Below are 21,949 nucleotides of genomic sequence, written 5' to 3' on the forward strand. Positions count from 1 at the left end.
TTGTTGAACAACATGGCCGGGAGCGTACTGTACAGTGCGCTGGATTTGGTAGACGGATACTACCAAATCCTGATGCGAGAGAGTGACATCCCGCTCACCGCGGTAAGCACTCCAAGCGGCATGCTTTGGGAGTGGCTCGTCATGCCGCAGGGCTTGTCTAACGCCCCGGCGACGTTCAATCGCCTGGTGACGCAATTGTTCCGCCCTTTGCGTACCTTCGTACAGACGTACTTCGACGACATTTTCGTCCATAGCCGTGCCGAGGGAGGCAAGACGGCCATGGAGGTGCATCTAGGACACCTCCGTCGAGTGTTGGACGTGATGCGAGCGAACAAGCTCTACGCCAACATCGACAAGTGCGTTTTCGCGTCACCAGAGATCAAAGTTCTCGGTTGCTTCGTAAGCAACGTGGGCGTTCGGGCTGACCCAGACAAGGTCAAGGCCATAGCAGCATGGCCGACGCCCCGATCCCAGAAGGATCTTCGAAAGTGGTTGGGTTTGGCCAACTACCTTCACAAGTACAGCGCTGGGTACGCGGGCTTCGCTAAGCCCTTGTCGAGCCTCCTTCAGAAGGACGTCGACTGGCGCTGGGAGCAAGAGCACCAGGATGCTTTTGACAGCATCAAGGCCAGTCTCCAAGAGGCCCCTGTCCTGGCTCTGCCAGACGAGACGAAGCCGTTTAGCGTCGTCTGCGATGCCTCCATCGGGTGTGCATTGCTGCAGGACGACACGGCTGGACAGGAACGAGTCATCTCATTCCAGTCCAGGCAGCTCAAAGCCGCCGAGCGGAACTACCCTGTCCATGACAAGCAATGAAATATGCCCTTGTGAAGTTCCGTGTTCACCTTCTGGGCTCTACGCCCTTTGTGATCTACACAGACCACGCGTCCTTGAGGACGGCGACTAACTCGCCTCACCTCTCCCAACGGATGGCGAGGTGGCTGTCCTTCTTCGCGGAATATAACTTCCGCGTCGAGTACAAGCCGGGCAAGCTCAACGTGCTTGCGGACGCCCTCTCTAGGCGTCCCGACTATGAGTTGGCCCACATCACGCGGGTGACAACGGATCTATATGATCGGATACGCATGGCGTATCGGGACGATGAGGCTGTCGCGCCTATCGTCAAGTTCCTTAAGGCCGGAACGAGCGCGAAGTCCGACTGGCTCTCGTCGCGACAGCGCTCACGGCTCCACCGATATGAGTTGAAGGAGGGCCTCCTCTATTATCGGGTGGAGCCCACTGATCCTCCACGGGTGGTCGTACCCAACGACGAGGATCTGAAGTTCGACATCCTCGCGGAGGCGCATGACGCGCCCTCCAGCGGCCACTTGGGCCGCGAGAAGACCTTTCTGTCGGTCTCTCAGTCCTTCTGGTGGACCCACATGTACAAGTGGGTCGCCCGGTACGTCAAGACATGTGAAACATGTCAGCGGGTTAAACCCGCAGGGCACTCTTCGGCTCCACTACAGAGCCTGCCCGTACCGGCTGATTGTTGGAAGTCGATGAGTCTTGACTTCATCTTTGGGCTTCCCGCCGACGGACACGGCAACACCGGAATTTTGGTGTTCGTGTGTCGGCTGAGCAAGATGGTACATCTTGCTCCAGTTCCCGTCACTGTGACGGGCGAACAAACCGCAAGGTTGTTCGTCGATGGCGTGTTCCGCTATCACGGTCTCCCGGAGACGATTGTCTCGGACCGAGACCCGCGGTTCACTGCTGCGTTTTGGAAAACGCTGTTCCCTTTACTGGGAACTCGTCTGCAGATGTCCACTGCGGATCATCCGCAGACAGACGGCCAAACAGAGCGCGTCAATCGAGTGCTCAAGGACACTCTGCGCAGTGTGTGCGCGGCAGCGCCACGTACGTGGTCGACGCAGCTTCCAGTTGTTGAGTTTGCGCTCAACAACGCGGTGCACGCGTCCACGGGGTTCACGCCGTTCTACTTGAACGGCTTCCGCCACCCCAGAGTGCCTCTCACTCTTCGAGGAAACACTGACTCCTCTATTCTAAGTGGGGGAGAGGCTCGGAAAGCCCTTTCCTCCCAGGTCTCGGATGTGAGGCCAGTTTCGCTGCGGAAACAGGTGGAATCCTTTATGGATACCAAGCTGAACATTGTCAGCAGGGTCCGCGATGCCATGGCAGCGGCCCAAGATAAACAAAAGGAGTACTCGGACAAACAAGGAAGAGGAAACTTAAGTATATTTGAGATTGGTGACTTAGTGTTACTAGACACGAGGAACCTACCTCTAGACACTGTTAGCTCTGTCGGCAGCAACAAGCTGAAGCACCGCTTCATCGGACCTTTTGCAGTCCTGGCCAGACATGGTGCGTCGTACACCATCGACCTTCCAAAGTCAATGACGACGCACCCGACGTTCTATGTCGGACGTCTTAAGCGGTACTTTGACCCGCAGGGGGTTGCTGACTCGCAGACCCCCCTTGACCCAGCTCCTCGAAGCGAGGGCCGGTCACAGTCGTCGACGAGGGCGTCGGAGCAGGCACCCAAGCCTCGGTCGGGACGGCAAGGCTGCGGTCAAGACCGTACGCCGGAGGGGCTCCATACGAACGGACCCCGGCGCCATACGCCGAGTACGCTGAGTACGCCGGGTACGCACCATACGCGTACGTCTGGGAGTGTGCCGCAGGCGGCTCCGGACGTGGCAACAAAGCCTCGATCCGTCGGATCATGCGAAAGGCCTCGTCCAGATCGGACGAAGAGGCCCGGCGGTCCACCCGCAGGTGCAGGCTCGCGACCTCTCGCTCCACCAGGTCCAGGCGACCCGCAAGACGAGCGAGCTCGCCCTGATTCCCGGCCTGGGCGGCAGCATTACCGCCAGTCCCAAGGCCAAGTGCAATCTCAAGCACGAGGAGACGTTGACGGAGGCGGTCAACCTCAGGGTCCCGTGTCGGACCCGCAGTCGGAGCACTCGAACGAGAGTGGCTCTCGGGAGGCGCCGAGTACTCGTACTCGTACGAGGGCACCTCCGCCCCTGCTTGACCGGAATGGAGAAGTCCACTTCCACGTGGAGCGGATCCTTCAGGAGCAACGGTGTCGCGGGAAGCGACAGCTCCTCGTGAAGTGGAGGGGTTATGCCCACTCCGAGAACTCGTGGGAGCCGATTGAACGGCTCCTGATTGACTGCCCGAACGCTGTCGCAATATGGGAACAGAAGCGGCGGCAGCTTCATAAGTAGTCCGGGGCTTCTTGCCCGAACGGGGTACGGATGATGAATACATACCGTACCCGCGCTCATCGTGAGCGCTAGAAGCCGCGCGCTTCAGGATGTCCCTTGGCAGCATACGCTTGCTGATCAAGTGGGCAAACCTCACACGAAGATCACGCTGGTCCAGGATGTGGGACAGCTGCTGATCTTCATGGAGTTCCCATAACTCCGTGGGCGAGTACTTGAGAGTCTCCACCCACGCCCAGAACATGTCCTCACAAGAACTCCATGTGGGACAGTTCTCGGGCATAACCCAGGGGTATCCCCAAACAGGATAGAGACCACCCCGGGTCTCGGGCTTCTTACGACAAGTCGTGAAGTCCTTAAGGGGAATGCGGTGTGGCGCGAGAAGCACACACCGAGCAGCCTCCACGTTGTCGACGAACAACTGTTCCTTCTGAACAAGGGCTCGTTCATAGATGCCCCTAGAAGTGTGGCCGCCCACAAGGCCACGAGGAGCGACGAGAAGCTCTAAGAAGAGGTCAGCCCCAGAGCTCTCCTCGGGAGGCCAATACCCTCTTGAGTTGATGGCAGCTCCCTGGCTGACGGGTGCCGCCACCGAACCCCCACGCACACGCTGGGCAGCTTGGAACTTCTCCTGCTGCTGGTCGAGGTCATTCGAGACCTCCCGGGGCTCAACAATGGCACCCTCCTCTTCCTCTTCTTCCTCCTTCTCCTCCTCTTCATCCGAGGAGCCGAAGAGACTCTGATAGGAGCGTCGAGTCTCCTTCTCCTCGCGGAGTGGAGACTTAGAGGCGGTACGCTTCTTTGAGGGCTTGGCGCCTTCGGCTTTAGAGGCCTTAGCGCGCGCAAGACCCTCGGCAAGCGAGAGACGTTTGCGAGGATTATCTTCCTCATCGCCACCGGCTTTGGGAGTGCCCTTAGCCTTAACGGCCGGACTCTCAGAGCGCACAGAGGTCCTGGGACTGTGATCACCGTGATCACTAGCGGACGACTGCACGCTGTCTTCTTTGTGCTCACTGGGCACTGGGCTGTGCCCTCCCACAGAGCCCGCAGGAGCATCATGAGTGCTCTCGGACTCGGCATCGTCCTCACTGCCCGAGTTGAACTCACGTTCTACGAACCGAGGGTTCGGACGTTTGTCTGAAGACGAGGGCGACGGACTGCGGCGCCTGCTTGCGCGCTTGTCCGCAGCCGCGTCACCCGAGGATCCGATCGCCTCGGAGGCCACCTGAGTAGCCTCCTTAAGTGCAGAGCCTTTGCCGTGAGGCTTAGTGCTCTTGGCCTGCGCCTTACCGGCTGCAGCCTTGGAGCGTGTCTTAGCACCGCTCTTAGCAGTGCCACGAGGCATGTTAACGGTCGAAGTGGAGACCTTGACGAAGAGCGCACAGGTTGCTGCTCGAGGCTCTAACTGTAAAGTGAGCCTCCGCCGCGCTCGCGCGGCCGAGTCGATGGTTTTCGACTTTGAGAATGAGAGTTTGTGACGAACATCTCTTCATTCTGATTGGTCGGTAAACCGAACCTAAGTGGGGGAGGATGTAACGGGGTACGTAGCACTAAGTGTACCCTGGTTACATGAAGTGTGACACTTCATACTTCAGGAGTATGACATGTCATACTCCGGGATATTTGGTACAAGGTACCAAGGTCATTCAAAACCAACCATTGGTTAAATGACATTGCATTTCTATAGGTAACTGATAGTTTGTATTAACCTCAAACTTAACCTACCTATAAATATACTCAGTTTACAATCTACCTTATTTAGGTCACTTCGCTCTCTTTAATTAAAGAGGGGACCTGTGAACTGCCGTTCACTGAGAGTTTGTATACTCTCGAAAGATAACTTCCTCTAGCGCAAGGTGCTGTGTGACCCCGTCACAACAATCTACCTTATTTAGGTCACTTCGCTCTCTTTAATTAAAAAGGGGACCTGTGAACTGCCGCTCACTGAGAGTTTGTATACTCTCGGAAGATAACTTCCTCTAGCGCAAGGCTGTGTGACCCCGTCACAATATATCTAAAGGTAGGCTAAGCTTGAGTTAAATTTACAAACTCACTTGTCGAAAAACAATCTTACCCCCCTAGTGGAGTATGGTGTCCGTCTGTCCGTCCGAGGGTAGGGTTCTAAAATGTAACGCAAATGCGGGCGTTCTACTGGCTGCCGAGCGCAGCGAAGGCGGCTCCAATTGGCTAAAATCGCATTATGTGGTGTACACACTGTATATGGTCTACACATCGTACTTAAATGCACCGCTCAAATTTCATTTTGCTCTCATTTTCAGCTGCGGCTCGCAAGGCCACGCAAAGGGCGCTGCCTGTGCACGCGTTAATTAGCATTAATAGGAGGCGCCGACGTGCACACACATACAATATCGTCGTAGGAGCGGTTGAAAATTTTTGTAGGTCCTGCTGACTTATATTTATGCCTCAATAGAAACTTTAGTAGCTATTGGATATAGAATGATAATTTAGGCTTCATAGTACTTTTCTAAAAATCAAACTTACAATATGTTTTGAGTAGTACTATTATCAAGACATTTCATATTTTTCCTTGCAGCTATTTGTAGTAGTAGTACACATAGTTATTATATCAGCGTTCGATAATAAATCACAATTCTATTACTATTTAAAAAAATGTGAATACTTAAAGAAAATTATCGTGCCCTGCACCCCACACTGCCTCCGGGAAAAAGTGTCATCTTCGCGCGCGTAGTGTGCGACCTTCAGATATTGTGCGAACTTTCCAACAATATATGTAGCGTACATCAAACAAAATGGGAACAGCTATTTGTTTAAGTTAACGCGGAGGCACGTGACTAAGCAAGAGCACGAAGCACGAAGGAACATCAACCCACACTATGTAGACGATGGGTTAGAAGAGCAACACGAAGCACGGAAGGCAACGGACGATGGCTGAAGACTTAGCCGATGCAAACCTCGAAGTTGTTGAGTAGCGTGAAAGACGGAAGAGCACACAGCCATGAAAATGACAGAACGACAAGAATATGACGGGAGCGTACGGGCCACAGAAGGGAACTAAATCCATAGACACCCCAGCATGCTGAAAAGCACGGGTTACGAAAGAGCACGCACGCTCGAAGCCACGGTAGAACACGTAACGGTAATAGTGCACGGACAGAAATTCTCCCATAGCACCACGGTTGAACACGGAGCACAGTCAGCAGACCAAACATGAGCCCGCGGGAGACCATAAGCGGGATATCACCGGGTATTGGGACACGATATAAGGTTAGAGCCGGAGCTCACCGAGTATCACAGCACGATACTACGGTAACTAGCGATTGCATTGACGAAAGACCAACCGCGACACTACAAGTTAGCACGATAGCATGGACTGTGCCACTAAGCCATGGGAGAACGCAGTCGCGGAGCTATACACGGAAAATCACAGCGCCGCGGAGAACGATACCAGTGTTTAACCTGAGCTTACCGAGCCACGGAGGACAGTACTACATTAGAACTAGATTGCACGGACGGCGTCTCCAGCCACGAAATAAACGGGGAGGTGGGCGCTTGGGGAGACCACGACTGAACACTGTGGAGCACGATGCCATAGTAGAACACGATAACACGGACAACGTAGATACACTGCGTAGCACAATACCATAGACAGCATTACGACACCGTGATTGCACGATAGCGTGATACCGCGGTCGATGACACTTCATCAGGAGATCACGATGCACGGGCGACGGAGCCACACGACTGCATGGAGGCACCAAAGCACGGAATAGCACCCTTTGGTTAGAGTACCGGTGATGGGAGGCCAACGGCCACGAATGCCTATGTATCACGAAAGCGGTACAGCCCGCGTAAACGTTTGAGAACAGAGAATAGCTAGGAGCCACGAAAGAGGCTGTACTAAAGTGCATAAGCTCAAAAGAGAGCGCATATCCACAAACAGCGTGGACCACGGGTGAACAGAGAGCCACGAAACCAAGTAGAACACGGAAGAGCACAGCCCATTGAAGAACACGACATTCAACCTGTAGTACGGAGTAACGGAAACGTACCAAACCACGATATTGTCCAAAGCCACATGAGATTACGGATAGTTAAGTGGTTGACTACACGAAACAACGACGTACTAGGTTGAACGACGCCCACAAAGCACGCGACACCAAGAAGCACTATATTTGCGGCCACCTCATCTCCAACAAACCATGCCACTCCGCCGCGTAGCGGCGGCGAACGGCTAGTTTTAAACATCTACTGCAGCAACCTGTCTGTCCGTCACACTAAATTGTCGTGCCGGTCACGCTTTTCCGGACAAATCATTGGATAATATAATTTAAATATTTCTACTGGCTGCCGAGCGCAGCGAAGGTGGCCCCGATTGGCCTAAAACCTTTCGAGCGCAGCGAGGCGGCCCAAATCGGCACCTTCTGCAACCCTGCGGGCCTTTGGGCCCGCCTGAGCCACAATCTGCCAGCCTACCGTGCGAGTAGTGAAGCGAGTCCGTGGCGAGCGGAACGGAGGCAAAACTCAAGGAGCGACATTCATTCTTACCCGCCGCGTAGCGGCGGCACTCGGCTAGTGTCATCAGCCAATGGTTGGCCCTCGGACGACCATGGTACCATGTACCAGAAATCCCGAAGTATGACGTGTCTCACTAGGGGTACACTTGGGGCTACGCACCCCGTTACACTAATGTACCTCACTGAAAAGAGAGAGAGGATCAACTTCCTATTTAAAGAGTTATTGTGATCAAGATGTCTGGAATTTCCAAAGCTAGGATTTCAACGCCGTTTCCTTGCAGGCTCCGGTGGTTGGTCGTGGCTCCCCGCTTGTCGCAGTGACTCCTTTAGTTCGCACTATTAGGCTATTAAAGAATAGCCGATGCAGCTCACTGAAAAGGAAAGAAAGAAGTTCCTCCTTAGATAAATCAAGTCAGCTCTTCGATGGCGCGATCGCCGCTGATTGGTTGGTGGCGCTTTGTTAAAAACCAGAGGACGATATCAAACTTTGTCAATTGACAAAACGTGCACAACAAAATTCCAGGAAAAGTCTTTGTCGACAGTAGCTTATTAATAGCAGTGTATTCTTATCTCTTCGTGTGTGACATGTAGTAAAAAGGATACCAACTTTTGTCTTTTTTGTCTTTAACAGTGACGTCGGCAGCGACCGTTACAAAACAGGCGGCAAACTTTAGATTTGGCTGGCTGCTGTGACTTCATTCCAGCATTGGCCGTCTCCACCACCGAACTCTCGCAATCCTCACACCCATAAATTTTGCAGATATCACCATGGGCAAGGGACAACGCGCACGCAAGGCCGCGGCCGACGCTATGCTGGTGGCCGCGATGTCGCAGAGCAAGCCGTCCGTGCTGGAACAGCAGAACCAGGCGCCGTCGTCCCTGCAGTTCGTAGCGCCCAGAGGCTCGGGTCTCAACGTGGCCGTGCCACCCGTACACAAGAAGCCGTCGCCGCCTCCGTCTGAGACTTCAGCATCTTCGGCAGACGACAGCGACGAGTTCCGCCAGCTCGCGTCCGAGGAGCAGCGTGAGGCTCTCAAGGCGCTCGAGGACGTCGAGGCTGTAAAGACGCAGCTTAACGACATCCTGTCGCGTCTGGTCGCCGCGTTCTCCTCCAAGGGCGAGCGCCACGCCGCTGCCGTTGACATTGTGGTGGCCCTGGAGGTCGTGGGAGTTGCCAGTCCCGCCGGCATCCACGTTCTGGACGAGCTGAAGAAATTCCTTGTGGCTAAACCCACTTCAGCACGCGAGGGTGCTCTGCTGTCGTTTGTCGCTCTGTGCAAGAGCGAGGAATTGTCAACCGTAATGGAGCCTGTGGTGGTGGAGCAACTGACTGTTATCATGCAGCGCCACGCTGACTCTGAACACGTCGTTAAGAACGTCGCTGCTACGCTGGCCAATACACTCGCGCAGAAGGTGAATCCACTGGCCATTCACACAGTTCTCAAGCAGATTTACAAGGCTTTAGAGCTGCGTTACTGGCAGAGCAAGGTCGCAGCTCTGAACCTGCTGAAGGAGCTGAGTGAGACTGCTAGTGAGGAGGTTTCTGGCTGGCTGCCGGAGATCATGCCCATCGTTACCGAGTACGTGTGGGACACGAAGAAACAGGTTCAGGCCGCCTCCATCGACGCTCTGATCGCTGTGTGCTCCAAGATCAGCAACGACGATGTCGTGCCGCTTGTCCCCACCCTTGTGGGCGTCATTGCTCGTCCGGAAGAGACCATGAAGGCTATCGACAGTCTTCTCGCGACCACTTTCGTTGCTAATGTGGATGCCCCCACGCTCTCTCTGATCGCCCCACTGCTGCACAAGGCTCTGCGTGACACAAGTATCAACAGCTCCTCGCTCAAGCGTAAAGCCTCGAAGATTATCGACAGCATGTGTCGTCTCGTGGTGCGTCCGTCAGACGTGATGCAGTTCGTGCCCTTGCTGCTGCCTCAGCTTGATACAGCAATCGACCGTTTGATCGACGAGGAGGTCGTGGAAGCCGCCAAGGAAGCTCGCTCTCATCTTGTCCACGCTGCCGGCGATGGTGAGGCAATGGAGGAAGATCTCATTGAGATCCGTAAGAAGCTGGAGGCTGACATTCTCACTGCGTTCACGGAGACACTCGACCGTTCGACGCACCCTGGTCTTAACGACTTTTCGCTGCAATACGTCACTGACGTGTGCACAGAACTCGCCACTCAAAATCGCGGGTCGGAGTGGCGCTCCGTGGTGATGCCCTACTTGCAGCCACACATGCACGACTCGGATGCTGAGCATGTTTGCGACGCGCTGCGTGCTGCTGGCGGCGGTCTGGGCGAGGAGCGCGAGAAGTCGACGGACCCGAACGACGTGTGTGATCTGGACTTCTCGCTGGCTTACGGTGGTAAGATTCTGCTGCGTAACGCGCGTCTGCGTCTGACTCGCGGTCATCGCTACGGTCTCATCGGTAAGAATGGCGTGGGTAAGACGACACTGATGCGCAACCTGGCTTCGGGTGCCATTGAAGGTCTGCCGGAGACTCTGCGCTCGGTGTACGTGCAACACGAGGACATTGTGGAGAGCCAAGGAAGCCTGCTTGAATCTATGTGCAAGGCCCCAGAGCTGGCCCACCAGACTCGTGAGGCTGTCGAGAAGACTCTGACGGACATTGGATTCACGCAGAAGATGCTGGACGGCGACATTGATGCGCTTTCCGGTGGTTGGCGCATGAAACTCGCACTGGCCCGCGCGATGCTGTACAACGCCGATGTTCTGCTGCTGGATGAGCCCACGAATCACCTGGACGTACACGCTGTGCAGTGGCTGGTGGACTACCTCAACTCTCTGGAGACGATGACGGTGTTGCTGGTTTCCCACGACACTGGCTTCCTGGACAACGTGTGCACGGACATCTTCCACTACGAGTCGAAGAAGCTGGTGCTGTACCCGATGACGCTGTCCAAGTTCGTGGACATCCACCCAGAAGCCAAGCACTACTACGAACTCAAGTCGTCGGACATGATCTTTAACCTGCCGGAGCCTGGTCGTCTGGAGGGAATCAACTCGATGACGCGTCGTATCTTGACTCTGGAGAACGCTACGTACACGTACCCTGGAGCCTCCATTCCCCAGTTGAACGATGTGTCTGTGAAGCTCTGTCTGGCCTCGCGTGTCGCCGTGATCGGTGTCAATGGAGCTGGTAAATCGACGTTGATCAAGATGATTGTGCAGGAGACGTCGCCCGACACTGGCACCTTCTGGAAGCACCACGCAGTGCGTGTGGCGTACGTGGCGCAGCACTCGTTCCATCACGTCGAGAAACATCTCGAGAGCAGTCCAGTCGAGTACTTCCAGTGGCGTTTCGGTGGCGAGAATGGCATCGACCGCGAGCTTGGCGACCACGTCAATCTGAAGCAGACAGAGGAGGAAAAGAACCTCGTGGGGAAGAAACAAGGCCAAGTGGAGAAGATCGTGTCGCGTACCAAGGGCAAGCGTGGCACGCTCGAGTACGAGTGTAAGCTTGTGGGCATGACTGAGCGTCACAACAAGCGCTACACTCTGGAACAGCTGCAGGAAATGGGTCTGGGTGCTCTTGCTGAGGCCGAGGACATCCGCCAAGCCTCGCTGGCCGGTGGACTGGACCTGCGTCCGCTTACGACCAAGGAGATCCAGCGTCACCTGGACGACTTCGCGCTGCCGGCCGAGTTCGGTACCCACGGCAAGATCCGTGGACTGTCGGGAGGTCAGAAGGTGAAGCTCGTTATCGCTGCTGCCATGTGGAACCGCCCGCACTTGCTGGTGCTCGACGAGCCGACGAATTACTTGGATCGCGCTGCGCTGGGTGCCCTGGCCGACGGAATTCGTCAATATGCTGGCGGTGTGATCATGATTTCCCACAGTGAAGAGTTCTACAACTCGCTGTGCACGGAGAAGTGGCTGGTGGAGTCTGGTCGCTTGACTATCATTGGTGAAGCGCAGGAGAAGGAGTACCGTGCTGGTGGTGGCCGTAAGGTGGTCGAGGAAGAGCCCGAGGAGGAAAAGAAGGTGGGAAGCAACATCAACGGGTCCATGAAGCGCACGAAGCTGACGAACCCCAAGACGCTCCGTCCGCTCAGCAAACAGCAGATCCGTAAGCTCAGCAAACTGAGTAAGGCTGCGGGCGTGTCGTTTGACGACTATGTAGACGGCCTCACGCGTGAGAGCCCTGACTGGAAGTGGCTGTAAGTGATAGACTTTAACTTACTATTGAAGCAATAGACAACCGACACTTTATACATGCAAACCGAAGCGTTGAATGTTCATACGAGCATCGCGTTGTCATTCCCTAAGTTCATGTGGACAGCGACCGGTTATTCACGCACACGTTGATGGGCAAAACCTGTGGATTTTCATGGTTGGGGGCAGTTTTGGAAGGACAGTAACGGTACAATTTTCGACAAACATTTGAGTTTGTCGATGAGCCGAAGTCGAAGCCGCAGCGTGCCGCGCGACCGACCAAGGCGCCGTCATCGATCGCCGAGTCGCAGCCGCAGCCATGGCCGACGCCTGAGTAGACGCAGTAAGAGAAGCCGAAGCCCCGTCGACGGACGCAGGAGAAGCCGCTCTCGGAGTCGCAGCCCCACCTTCGCGTCATCTCGCTCTGGGAGCGAAGAGAGACATCACAAGAAGCACAGGAAACACTTAAAAAGAGCGAAGAAAGAGAAAAAGAAGCGCCACAACAAGAACAAACACAGGGAAAACCAGGAGAAGGAACTAGAAGAAACTGCTACGGCGGAGGAAAATAAAGATGATGAAAAGGTCATACCGGTACAGCCGACGGACACGGCATCGGTTGACGCAAGGAGTTTCTTCGAGCAGCTCCAGAGGCAGGAAGCGGTTAAGCAGCCTGTGGGTACGGTGCATGCTCGAGGTCTCCCAGTCCCCGTGTCTGCGACGGCGATCTCGACGTCGGACAAGTGGGAGTGTAGCAAGGCCGGTTGCGGTAACATGAACTCCAAACACGCACCTGTCTGCAACAAGTGTGGTGCCATGAAACGAATGACTGAGTGGCGATAGAGCCCGAAGCACTACTGGTATTCAAGATCTATGCAGCTACGTAGAGCAAAACCAATTAACAAATTCAAAAACAAGTGTTTGTCGAGCAAATCAAATGCGAGGGTAAGATCGCTAGCAATAAAGGCAACCGCGTGCAGGTCTTCTTCTGCGTGGGGACAAAGGCGTTGGATTTTCTTCGTTCGAATAGCCGTAGCGAGAGACTGTAGACACCGGAGGCATCGAGCGTCGCACAAGACGACGCAAAATGCTACAGATTCAATAATGGCGTCGGGTAAACTTCTGAAACTTAAGCAACCAGAAAGGTACATCATGTCCATTGTTGGACCAGGCGGCAAAATCCAACAACTAAAAATTCCGCCTCTATGTTTATAATATCTCTTTCGTGTTCATTACTACGAGCAGTGGCAAGTGCTGTCCACTCTTGTGGTGTCAATTGGGTACGCACAGCCACCAAGCAAGCAAAAACTCGCAAACCTACTGATCCATCTGGCAAATACAATTTGTCGCTTTTGCAAATTCGCCAATTCCATTCGTCACGAAGCAGTATACCGAACTCGCACTTAGCGAAATTTTACCCACTCTTTCTTCTCTTTGCTTCAGAATCGGATATCGACTCCATCGCTCACAGAGACCTCGACGCCATGAGCGACGGACAGATCCTGCGCACGGGCGTGCTGTTCAAGAAGGGCTCCGGTACGGGCCCGTTTGGTCGCAAGAACTGGAAGCCGCGCTACTTCGTGCTGACACCATCGCGTCTGCAGTATTTCACGTTCGAGGACGGTGAGCTCAAGGGCGAGCTGAGTCTGCAGGGCTGTGACGAGGGTGTGCTAGAGGTTATGCCTGCCGACAGCATGAAAACCGGCAGCTCGGCCTCTACGATTTGGCGTATTGCCATCAACGCACCCGAACGCCGCCTGCTTGTGGCCGCAGGGACGGAGATGGAGATGAATGACTGGGTGGACAAGCTTGTCATGGCCTTCCGCATCAACTCGGGCCAGCCGCCTATGCAGCGTGCGTCTATGCCAGCGCCTTCCTCCAACAGCAGCGTGGCTGGAAGCAATGTCAATAGCAACCCGAACATCCGGGACTTTCAGAACTTCTCGGTGCCCCGACGCGGAGTCAACCAGCGCCACAGCACGGGCGCGGAAATGCGAGCGACGGTGGAAGAAAAGGAACTGCTCGCTGCACAAGCGGAAAGTATGAAAATGCAGCAGCTGGAAGAGCAACGTGAGGCCGAACAGGACGCCGAGATGCGCAGACAATTGGCAGCTCAGCAGCAACTAGAGCAAGACGAGGCGGCTCAGGCTGCTGCCCTGGCGGCTGTGGAAAAGTTGCAACTTCAGGAAGAGCACGAGAAACAGGCACAAAAGGAGCGCGAGTCGCAGATGCAACAGGAGATCGAGATGCGGCAGGCAATGGAGTTGCAGCGTGCGCGTGAGGCGGAGGAAGCTGCGCGTATTCAACACGAAGAGGAGCAAGAAATAATTCGCAACAAACAATTGGCAGATGAATTGGCAATGCAAGAGAAGCTCAAACCCCAGCAAGGCGAGGATTTGCTTGAACTACAGCGCCGTCAGAAGCGTGAGGAACATGCACGTCAGCGTGCAGAGCGTGAGAAGGCGGTCAAACTGCAGATGCAGCAGGAGCAGGAGCAGGAGCAGGAAGACCTCGCATTTCGTATGACGCAACAGATGAACTCGCACTTTAGCGTGGACGACGACTCGGACGACAGCGACCACGAGCCGGAAAGTTCGCCAATGGCTCCGGTGGACAGTGGCGCGTCGAATGGGGAGCGTTTGTCAGCGGGTCAGGCTCCAGCTACTGCGCCGCGCTCGTCCCTTGTTGGTGACGTGAAGCGAGAGATGATCCAGAAGCAGCAGCAAGAACACCAACGACGACGTGAAGCTGCTCTCAAGCAGGAGCAACAGACGCGGGTAGTGAATGTTCGTGAGGCTCCTCGTGAGGTGGAAGTGGCGCCACGCGAGATTGAAGTAGTGCGACGGGCGCCTGTCAAGAAGCCGGCAGCGCCGCCTGCCGGCCCTATGGAAAGCTTCGAGTTTTAAGGAGCTACACTTACGACACGTACGCACACGTCTCGCATCTTAAGGTAATTGGAGGAGGAATGCAACTAGGGTATGTTTGAATTGGAGACTCGTTAGGTATGAACTGCAAGTCGCTTCACAATTGTTGCCACCACCGTTTTTTTTGCTGCAACGTAGTGCACTCATTGGACGCCGCAGTTGGGCGGTCTTGTCAATCTGCAGCGGAACTGGCTAACGTGATCATCTTTAGTATCGCCAACTGCTTGTTCCTACACGCGGGACGCAACCGAGGTAAGGCTATTAATACATGTAGCTAGTTAGTTAAACTTGCTGACGGTGTTGCTGTTGACTCGCAGCGTTTGATGTGCAAGAAACTGAGGAGGGACTGCATGCGAAATGCGAAAAAGGTCTGGGATTGGCTGAAACTCAGGTTGGAAACAAAAAAGAATCAACTTCGCCTCGAAGACGAGAAACATCATGGCGGATCCGCTGCCAACGCATGCCGCGCATACAAGCAGCAGTAATTCGAGACTTCCGTCTCCGTGCGTATTGCCTGGTGAGCGCAGTCATTATCCTGTGAATATAGCGGTGGACTTCACTCAATTGCGGGTACGCAGAAGCAAATTGAAGTTGCGCAGCCCTCAACTCTCTTTGCGACGGAAAACAGTGCTACAATGGCACGAAGTAGACTCTAACGATGTTGTTGCAACTTTTGCAATGGTATAACTGCGTGCTACGCGTCGGATTGCTGAAAGCCCAACGCATTGCGGCGATACATGGTATTTCATGGCATCCCGGAGACGCCAGGTAGCTCGAAGGAGCAGCTAGCAGTTGCTGTTGCTAGGTGCGTTGCCTTTGAAGTGCGCAGTAGCCCCAAGTTGCCGTTGTTCCAATTGTAAGCGTGCGTCTTTTTGCCCTCTTGTACATTAATTTGCAGACACTTCAACGAGGAATGCAAGCAGGCGGACGAAAGCTCCAGCATTACATCATTCGTCTCTTATGTACGTGGCAAAATCGTTCTGCAAATGCAGACAATTGAAGCTCATGCAATTGTTATTCTGTGTCAATTTGCAGCTTACGGGGTCAAACGACACTGTGGAGGCAGCAGAGTTGCTACGAGCACGACCTTTTCACCGATTGAAGCGCAAAAAGCAGAACTATGACGACGACGATGATAAAGAAAATCAGAGGCGACAGGGGAAATACCACAGCACTGAAGATGATGAAGCCGTGTTGGCCGAAGATGATGTGGATCATCTGTACGACTTCGACGAGCAGGGGCTTCGTGATGAGATGCGTCCGCTTGAAGTCAAAATGCGGCGGTCAGCAGACGACGACAAGAAATCTCGTGGTGGAAATGGTCGTGGAAGGGCAGATAGTGGGGACGCGGGAGTTGTGCAGAAGAAAAAGAAACGAAAAGGACGACTGTACTGCATTTGCAAGGGCGCCAGCTTCGGTAACATGATTGCATGCGACAACAAACGGTGCCTTGATCGGTCGAACTGGTACCACATGGGCTGTGTGGACCTTGATCCGCTCGAAAACCCACCCGAGACATGGTACTGTCCAGCTTGTCAGGAGAATGACTCCGCAGATATCCCAGAGAATCGTAAGTGCTACAATGATAAACTCTAGTTAACCGTAGTTGCTCATTTTTTGGCTGTTTCTGGTTCAGAATATCGAAAACCCGTCGCCAGCGTCACGTACGGTGATATGATTTCGCATGCGCTGACTGTTTTGCCTAATGGAAAAGTACGTGGCAAACTTGACATGGAAACGATCATGTAGCCATTTCAATGGTCGCGCTGACTGACGCTCGACCATTTGCTGCTCTCGCTCTAGGGTTCTTTCAAGGAGATCTGTGACTTCGTGGAGACCGAGTACCAGAGCCAACTCAACTGGAAGCTGGAAAGGTACAAGTATGTCTAATGCATCGCGTCGATGACGAACACGTGGGTCTAACCCCTGGCTTTGCAACTGTGGTAATTTGCAGTGATCAACGCAAGTCCCCCGTTTGGAAATCCTCAGTGCGCAAGATCCTTTTCTCCAACGTCCGCTTTCGGAAACACCCAGCTGACAAAGGCGTGTTCTGCTTGGCTGCGTAAGCGAGGCAACTATCCCGTCACTTTACGAGTGCTTATTGCTGTTTCCCTCCAATCCTTTTAACATTTAGTGTGCTAGCAGAAAGAATTTTGTTCTGCTAACGATATATACTACTACGTAGTACTATTTTACAGTAAGAATTGACAATGTTACCCCACACAAGGCGAAAAAATACAACACAAGCGAGTTAGTAGCAAGAGGACGGCATCTTTACCACTTACGCAAGAAGGGGGAAATTTCAAATCCTCCCCTTGAACTACTTCGAAGTATCTCCTTCCTCTCTACTTGTCGTTGGGGTCGAGGTCGGGCATGTCTTCGTCATCGCTGTCGCTGCCGTCGTCCATCATACCAGCCGCGTTCTGCGCCGCCATCATCTGGTTGATGTCAAAGCCACCGCCGCCATTCAGTGCGCTCATGTCGAAGCCGCCCTGCTCTTCGTCCTCATCCTCGTCCACGAACTTGCTCCAGTCCACCTTGACGTTAGTCTTCTCCAGGTGCTTATCAGCTAGCAGACGCGGCCAGAACTCCTCGTCCTGGTTCTTCTTGACAATGTGGAAGTGTAAGTTACGGTCCGTCTTGGCCCAGATACTGTCCTTGGACTCCACGTCCACCTCCTTGAAGAAGTCCAGCGTCACCTCGTACAACTGCCCGTTACTTTCGCCCCTGATGAATAAAATATAACAAGTGGAAAATAGTGTCACAACGGGTTAGAACACAACGGAAGCAATTATTTGCCACACAGCAAAAATGAGAGATCTCGACGCACTTGAAGGTGAGGTTCTTGCTGCTAAGCGTGACCTTCTCGTCCTTGACATCCGGAAGGTCCACGGTCACGTATAGCGCATCCTTGCGCTGCGCCCACTTCACTGGCGCCCACAGAGCTTTAGTCTCCGACATGATCTTGTCTAACGTGAAGTGATCTCTTTTGCAGAAGCTTCGTTACTGACGCGGCAGGATTCGAGAACGTCTGGACCGAATGAATGGTGTTGACCACGCAAAATAGTCTATTACACAGGGTTTCAAGTGACATTCGATAGGTTTTGCACTTTTGACAAGCAAAAGAAGCAAAAAAAAGCAAACGGTTTTGCAATGGACTCCTTGAGTGACGACGCCCGCACCACGTGCCGCGCGTCGTCTACATTAGACCGCAACAAGAAACTATATGGTGCCCACAATTTGCTTTCGACGGACCTGTCAACTTGCTGGAACTCAGCGCAGGGCAGTCCGCAACAAGTACAGTTACTTTTCAACCGCGTCGTGGACATTTCCACGTTGCGCATCATGTTCCAAGGAGGTTTCGTGGGTCAGGACGTTCAGGTGCACGTGAAAAAGGCGGGAGGCAGTGTGCAATGGGAAGAAGTGGATGCGGATGTGGACCCGGAAGACTCGAACGACTTGCAAGAGTTTCCTTGCAAACTGCAACAGGTGGAGGCGATTGCACTCAATTTCCAACGCAGCACCGACTTCTACGGTCGCGTTGTGATTTATCGGTTGGAAGTGCGAGGAACTGAAACTGCGTAAGTGGCAACACCAATAGATTTAATTGTCAATGCTTGATGTGGATACTATGGATAGAACTTGAACTTGCACGACTTCTGACTGAATTAACGATTACCCACGTAACTTACATGCATCTCACGCACTAATACACGACCAGCGCGTTTACTACCGACTGCTACAGGACTTTGTATCTGGCCTTACAACACAACGGTTGCCTGCGATCTGGTATGCCGAGGCTCTATTCTCCCTTTATCCCAGCGCCATCTAACTCATACGAGCGACTGGCTCCAGTAGAACATCAGAGCGTCCTCGCGCAACATGATGAGGTTGTGCTGATACTTGGGGAGGGAATGCACCGCCTGTGAGTCTCGTCCGAGCTCATCCACAAACTGAGTCGTGATCTTCTCTCGCTCCTCGTTCGACAAACAGACATCTCGCAGTGGATGGAAAACCACCTGAGTCTGAACGTCATCTTGAGCTTCGCTGTAGAATCCAAGCTGAAATCAAACAATAGCAACAGCAATATCATTAGCATCAAAAAACATTTTCTACTTGCAGCATCGCCACACTCGACGTACCATGCGTTGGAACTGATCAAAGGCAGGCAGACCGAGTTTCCGCTCCTGCGCATCCGTGTACATCTGCGCCAGGATGTAGAACACTTGATCTTCATCATTGGGAGTCTGGGTGTTGTTACCTTGGATCCCTCCAAACTCGCCTAGCAGCTGAGGTTCGCTCTGGTCCAGGTTGATGCCCATGCTAGTCATCTCATTGAAGAGAGACGTCCCGATGACACCGCCAAAGTTTGCGCCTGCATCCTGCTGATAATTCTGAGGTTGTTGCTGTTGCGGGTCCAGCGCGGGATCGTCTTCCACCGCGGTGTTCTTGTTCATGAACAATTTCTCTGTTCCGTTGCCAATCATCTCCATCTGGTTGTGAAAAGCATTGCTCTCGAACAAGTTGCCACTGGATGGCTGCTCCTGTCCGTTGCTTGCTGGCAATCCTGCTTCGGTTGTTACCTTGTTCATGTAAGGAAAAATCGTCATGGACGGTCGCTGTGTGGACGAAGCTGCATAAGTGGCGAGTGTCTTTGGTGATACGTCTTCGGGCTTTGACGTGATGTTTACCGTGTTCTGCTGCACGTTCAGTGACGAAGAATCGACCATCGCGCTGCTGCCGTAGCTGTTGGTCGTAGTGGAGGTCGGAGGTGCACTCATACCCATACTCTGCTGGGCCATCTGCTGGTATGGTGCATACCCACGCTGTTGCTGCATTTGCTGTTGATTCATGGGCGTTCCTTCCATTTGAGAACGGTACATCATGTTGCCATTGCCACCGCTGGGCGAGAAGACGCACTGCGGACTGTGAGAGACAGCGGGGCCAGCTGCCAGCATGTCCACATCGTTCAGACGCCGACACTGAGGACAGCGATAGATCGGTCGAGCTGTGTTCATGGAGCCGTCTGGGTGGATCTCAAAGCCCCCAAGAGCCCACTCCACCGCTCCAGGACTGTTTGCCGCTCCAGAACCTGGAGTCTGGGCTGGGGCTTGTTGGCTCTGAGGCGTTTGGGCCTGCATGGGGGGGGATGCAGAACTGGCAGTAGGCTGCATTAAGTGGCTGCTCCAGGACATGGAACCCATCGGCTGTTGCGGCTGTTGCATCATGCCGTTGTATCCCATGGCGTTGCTAGTTGCCAAGTACTTGCGAGCGCGTTGCGGATGCGGTTCGATCATCATCCCGTTGGGGCCCACTGATTGAGGCGAGCTCTGCGTTCCGCCCATGTTCATGTAAGGCGTGCGAGGGGTGCCTGCAACACTTCGAGGGGAAGCACGCATACCGTAAGCTCCTGAGGCTGCAACAGCCGCTGCCGCCGCCGCTTGCGCATTGAGTTTCCGCTTGTTACGCTTGGATCGAATGGCAATGACCGACGTACGTGTGGGCGCGATGTCCTGGAACATGGAGCTGCCGTCCTGCTGCTCTGGTCCAATCTCCAACATGAACGATTGTCCCTGGTGGTTCTTTGACACGTCGTCAATTCGGAAGGAAACGGTAGCGCGGCCGTGGGTCATATTGGGTCTCATGTCCGGGAACAGTCTCAGGATGCTCTGGTTTAGCACCGTGTTGCCCGACTCGTACAGTAGCTTCACGTCCAGTGGCACCACTCGGTCTTCCAGATAAGCTCCAGGAGCTGGTACCAGGTTCAGAGCTACTGTCATGCACTTCTCCCGACCTCCCTCGTCTTTGAACCAGACGTCGGGTGGTTGCGTCACCACTTGTAGTTTCTCCTTGACGACATTTACAGGCGATGAGAAGACCGACTCGATGTCTGCATCGCCGCTGCGCACTTCTAGACAGAAGTTGCGTCCATCGCAAGTCGCCGTGAGAGTGTGAAGACTCATCGAGAGCAGTGCCAGTCCCGTGTTAGGGTCGATGTGGGCCTCTGCTGTCACTCGCAGCACGGCATCTTGGTCCTCCACAAGATCGTAAGTGTCATGGAAGCGCAAAGACACTTGCAGAGGTTTGCGGACACTGCAGCATTGTCAAAAAGAAATCGTTGCCGTTTAGACACTGGCAAGAACGGGAAATGCAAAAAAAAGCGGTCGGTTAAGAATCTCGGAGTTGCCGACGTACCCAGTGACTTTGGTCTTGTGACTGTCCACCAGCTTGACGGTGGCTTGGAAGTTCACGTTTTGGAACACGTACGTGGGCACTTGCTCCGCGAACACCAGACTCTGCGAGATAACGTTTTTTGCCACCCCCTGTCAGTGAGAAAAGTTCCCCTCCCACCAACACGAATTGAATAAAAAGATGGGAAACCACCGGGTAGTGCCCGACTTACCTGCGGCATGGTTAATCTCTAAGTGGCAGCGATCACGTCCTACTCGATGGAAGCCTCGAGCGGCCCTTCTCTCCGTCTGCTGCTTCTCGCCCCCTTTCCGTTGTGTAGGGCGTCGTCCGATCAAAACGGCAAAGCCACAAAGCGCAGTCCCACGGACCCTGCGAGGCTTTTCACAGCGGCAAGGAGTCTTCGCGCGCAGCGAGTGCGGTTTGAGGCGAGGGAGGAAGTGGAGGCGGGGTCGTGCTTTCTCGATTTGGGGAACCTGGCACTTGATTTCACTATGGCGTTCCCCCATCCGGTCACAAGAAAAACTACAGTCCGCACGACCAGCTGGCGCCGAATTACGGTCAGGGCTAGGGCCTGGCGTCGAAACGGTTTTTCACAGAGCCTTTTTTCTTAAATTTGTTTGCCAGACCAAGACAGCAGGGACTTTGGCCCATGTGCTAGCACCAGCAGCATAATGTTTAGCACTATTTCTCTTACATGTGCAGCACTGCACTGGTAGGCGTTACCGGCAATGATTGTCTGCCCAGCTCACTTGCGGGCTTGAGGCGCTCTATAACCTTTCGAGGAATTTCCGACCTCTCATTGGCTAAAATCGATTCACCGTGGGTAGGGCTTGCTTATATCGCGTCAAAAGTTGCCTTTTTCACGCCGCAAGTTGCCTTTTTCGCCACCGTGCGCACGGCATCACGTCAAGAATGAGCCCTTTGTCGAAGTGTTGCAGCCTGCATCCGGTTCACTTCGTTGCGGTGTGTT

General features: G+C 53.9%; 7 protein-coding genes across 7 annotated transcripts; 5 read left to right on the forward strand and 2 right to left on the reverse strand.

Annotated features, from left to right (window-relative positions):
- Positions 1-8,404: 8,404 nt before the first annotated feature.
- Positions 8,405-11,882, forward strand: PITG_12524 (elongation factor 3, putative; the record flags this gene model as incomplete). The annotated part of the gene is made up of 1 exon (XM_002900357.1): positions 8,405-11,882. The coding sequence occupies one exon, from the start codon at positions 8,456-8,458 to the stop codon at positions 11,873-11,875; it is 3,420 nt and encodes a 1,139-aa protein (XP_002900403.1).
- A 224-nt stretch (positions 11,883-12,106) lies between these two features.
- Positions 12,107-12,706, forward strand: PITG_12525 (uncharacterized protein; the record flags this gene model as incomplete). The annotated part of the gene is made up of 2 exons (XM_002900358.1): positions 12,107-12,260; positions 12,303-12,706. The coding sequence occupies 2 exons, from the start codon at positions 12,107-12,109 to the stop codon at positions 12,704-12,706; spliced, it is 558 nt and encodes a 185-aa protein (XP_002900404.1).
- Positions 12,707-13,298: 592 nt separating this feature from the next.
- On the forward strand, positions 13,299-14,876 carry PITG_12526 (uncharacterized protein; the record flags this gene model as incomplete). Its single annotated transcript, XM_002900359.1, has 1 exon — positions 13,299-14,876. The coding sequence occupies one exon, from the start codon at positions 13,348-13,350 to the stop codon at positions 14,767-14,769; it is 1,422 nt and encodes a 473-aa protein (XP_002900405.1).
- A 324-nt stretch (positions 14,877-15,200) lies between these two features.
- On the forward strand, positions 15,201-16,853 carry PITG_12527 (uncharacterized protein; the record flags this gene model as incomplete). Its single annotated transcript, XM_002900360.1, has 6 exons — positions 15,201-15,592; positions 15,686-15,749; positions 15,823-16,357; positions 16,424-16,500; positions 16,591-16,667; positions 16,742-16,853. The coding sequence occupies 6 exons, from the start codon at positions 15,525-15,527 to the stop codon at positions 16,851-16,853; spliced, it is 933 nt and encodes a 310-aa protein (XP_002900406.1).
- A 185-nt stretch (positions 16,854-17,038) lies between these two features.
- PITG_12528 (uncharacterized protein) lies at positions 17,039-17,796 on the reverse strand (the record flags this gene model as incomplete). The annotated part of the gene is made up of 2 exons (XM_002900361.1): positions 17,039-17,514; positions 17,618-17,796. The coding sequence occupies 2 exons, from the start codon at positions 17,746-17,748 to the stop codon at positions 17,133-17,135; spliced, it is 513 nt and encodes a 170-aa protein (XP_002900407.1).
- A 144-nt stretch (positions 17,797-17,940) lies between these two features.
- PITG_12529 (uncharacterized protein) lies at positions 17,941-18,372 on the forward strand (the record flags this gene model as incomplete). Its single annotated transcript, XM_002900362.1, has 1 exon — positions 17,941-18,372. The coding sequence occupies one exon, from the start codon at positions 17,941-17,943 to the stop codon at positions 18,370-18,372; it is 432 nt and encodes a 143-aa protein (XP_002900408.1).
- A 248-nt stretch (positions 18,373-18,620) lies between these two features.
- On the reverse strand, positions 18,621-21,199 carry PITG_12530 (uncharacterized protein; the record flags this gene model as incomplete). The annotated part of the gene is made up of 4 exons (XM_002900363.1): positions 18,621-18,848; positions 18,930-20,880; positions 20,983-21,083; positions 21,191-21,199. 4 exons carry the CDS (start codon positions 21,197-21,199, stop codon positions 18,621-18,623), a joined length of 2,289 nt encoding a protein of 762 aa, XP_002900409.1.
- Between the last annotated feature and the right edge of the window lie 750 nt (positions 21,200-21,949).

The sequence above is a fragment of the Phytophthora infestans genome, genomic scaffold (genome assembly GCF_000142945.1).
Source record: "Phytophthora infestans T30-4 supercont1.26 genomic scaffold, whole genome shotgun sequence".
Classification (NCBI taxonomy): domain Eukaryota; phylum Oomycota; class Peronosporomycetes; order Peronosporales; family Peronosporaceae; genus Phytophthora; species Phytophthora infestans.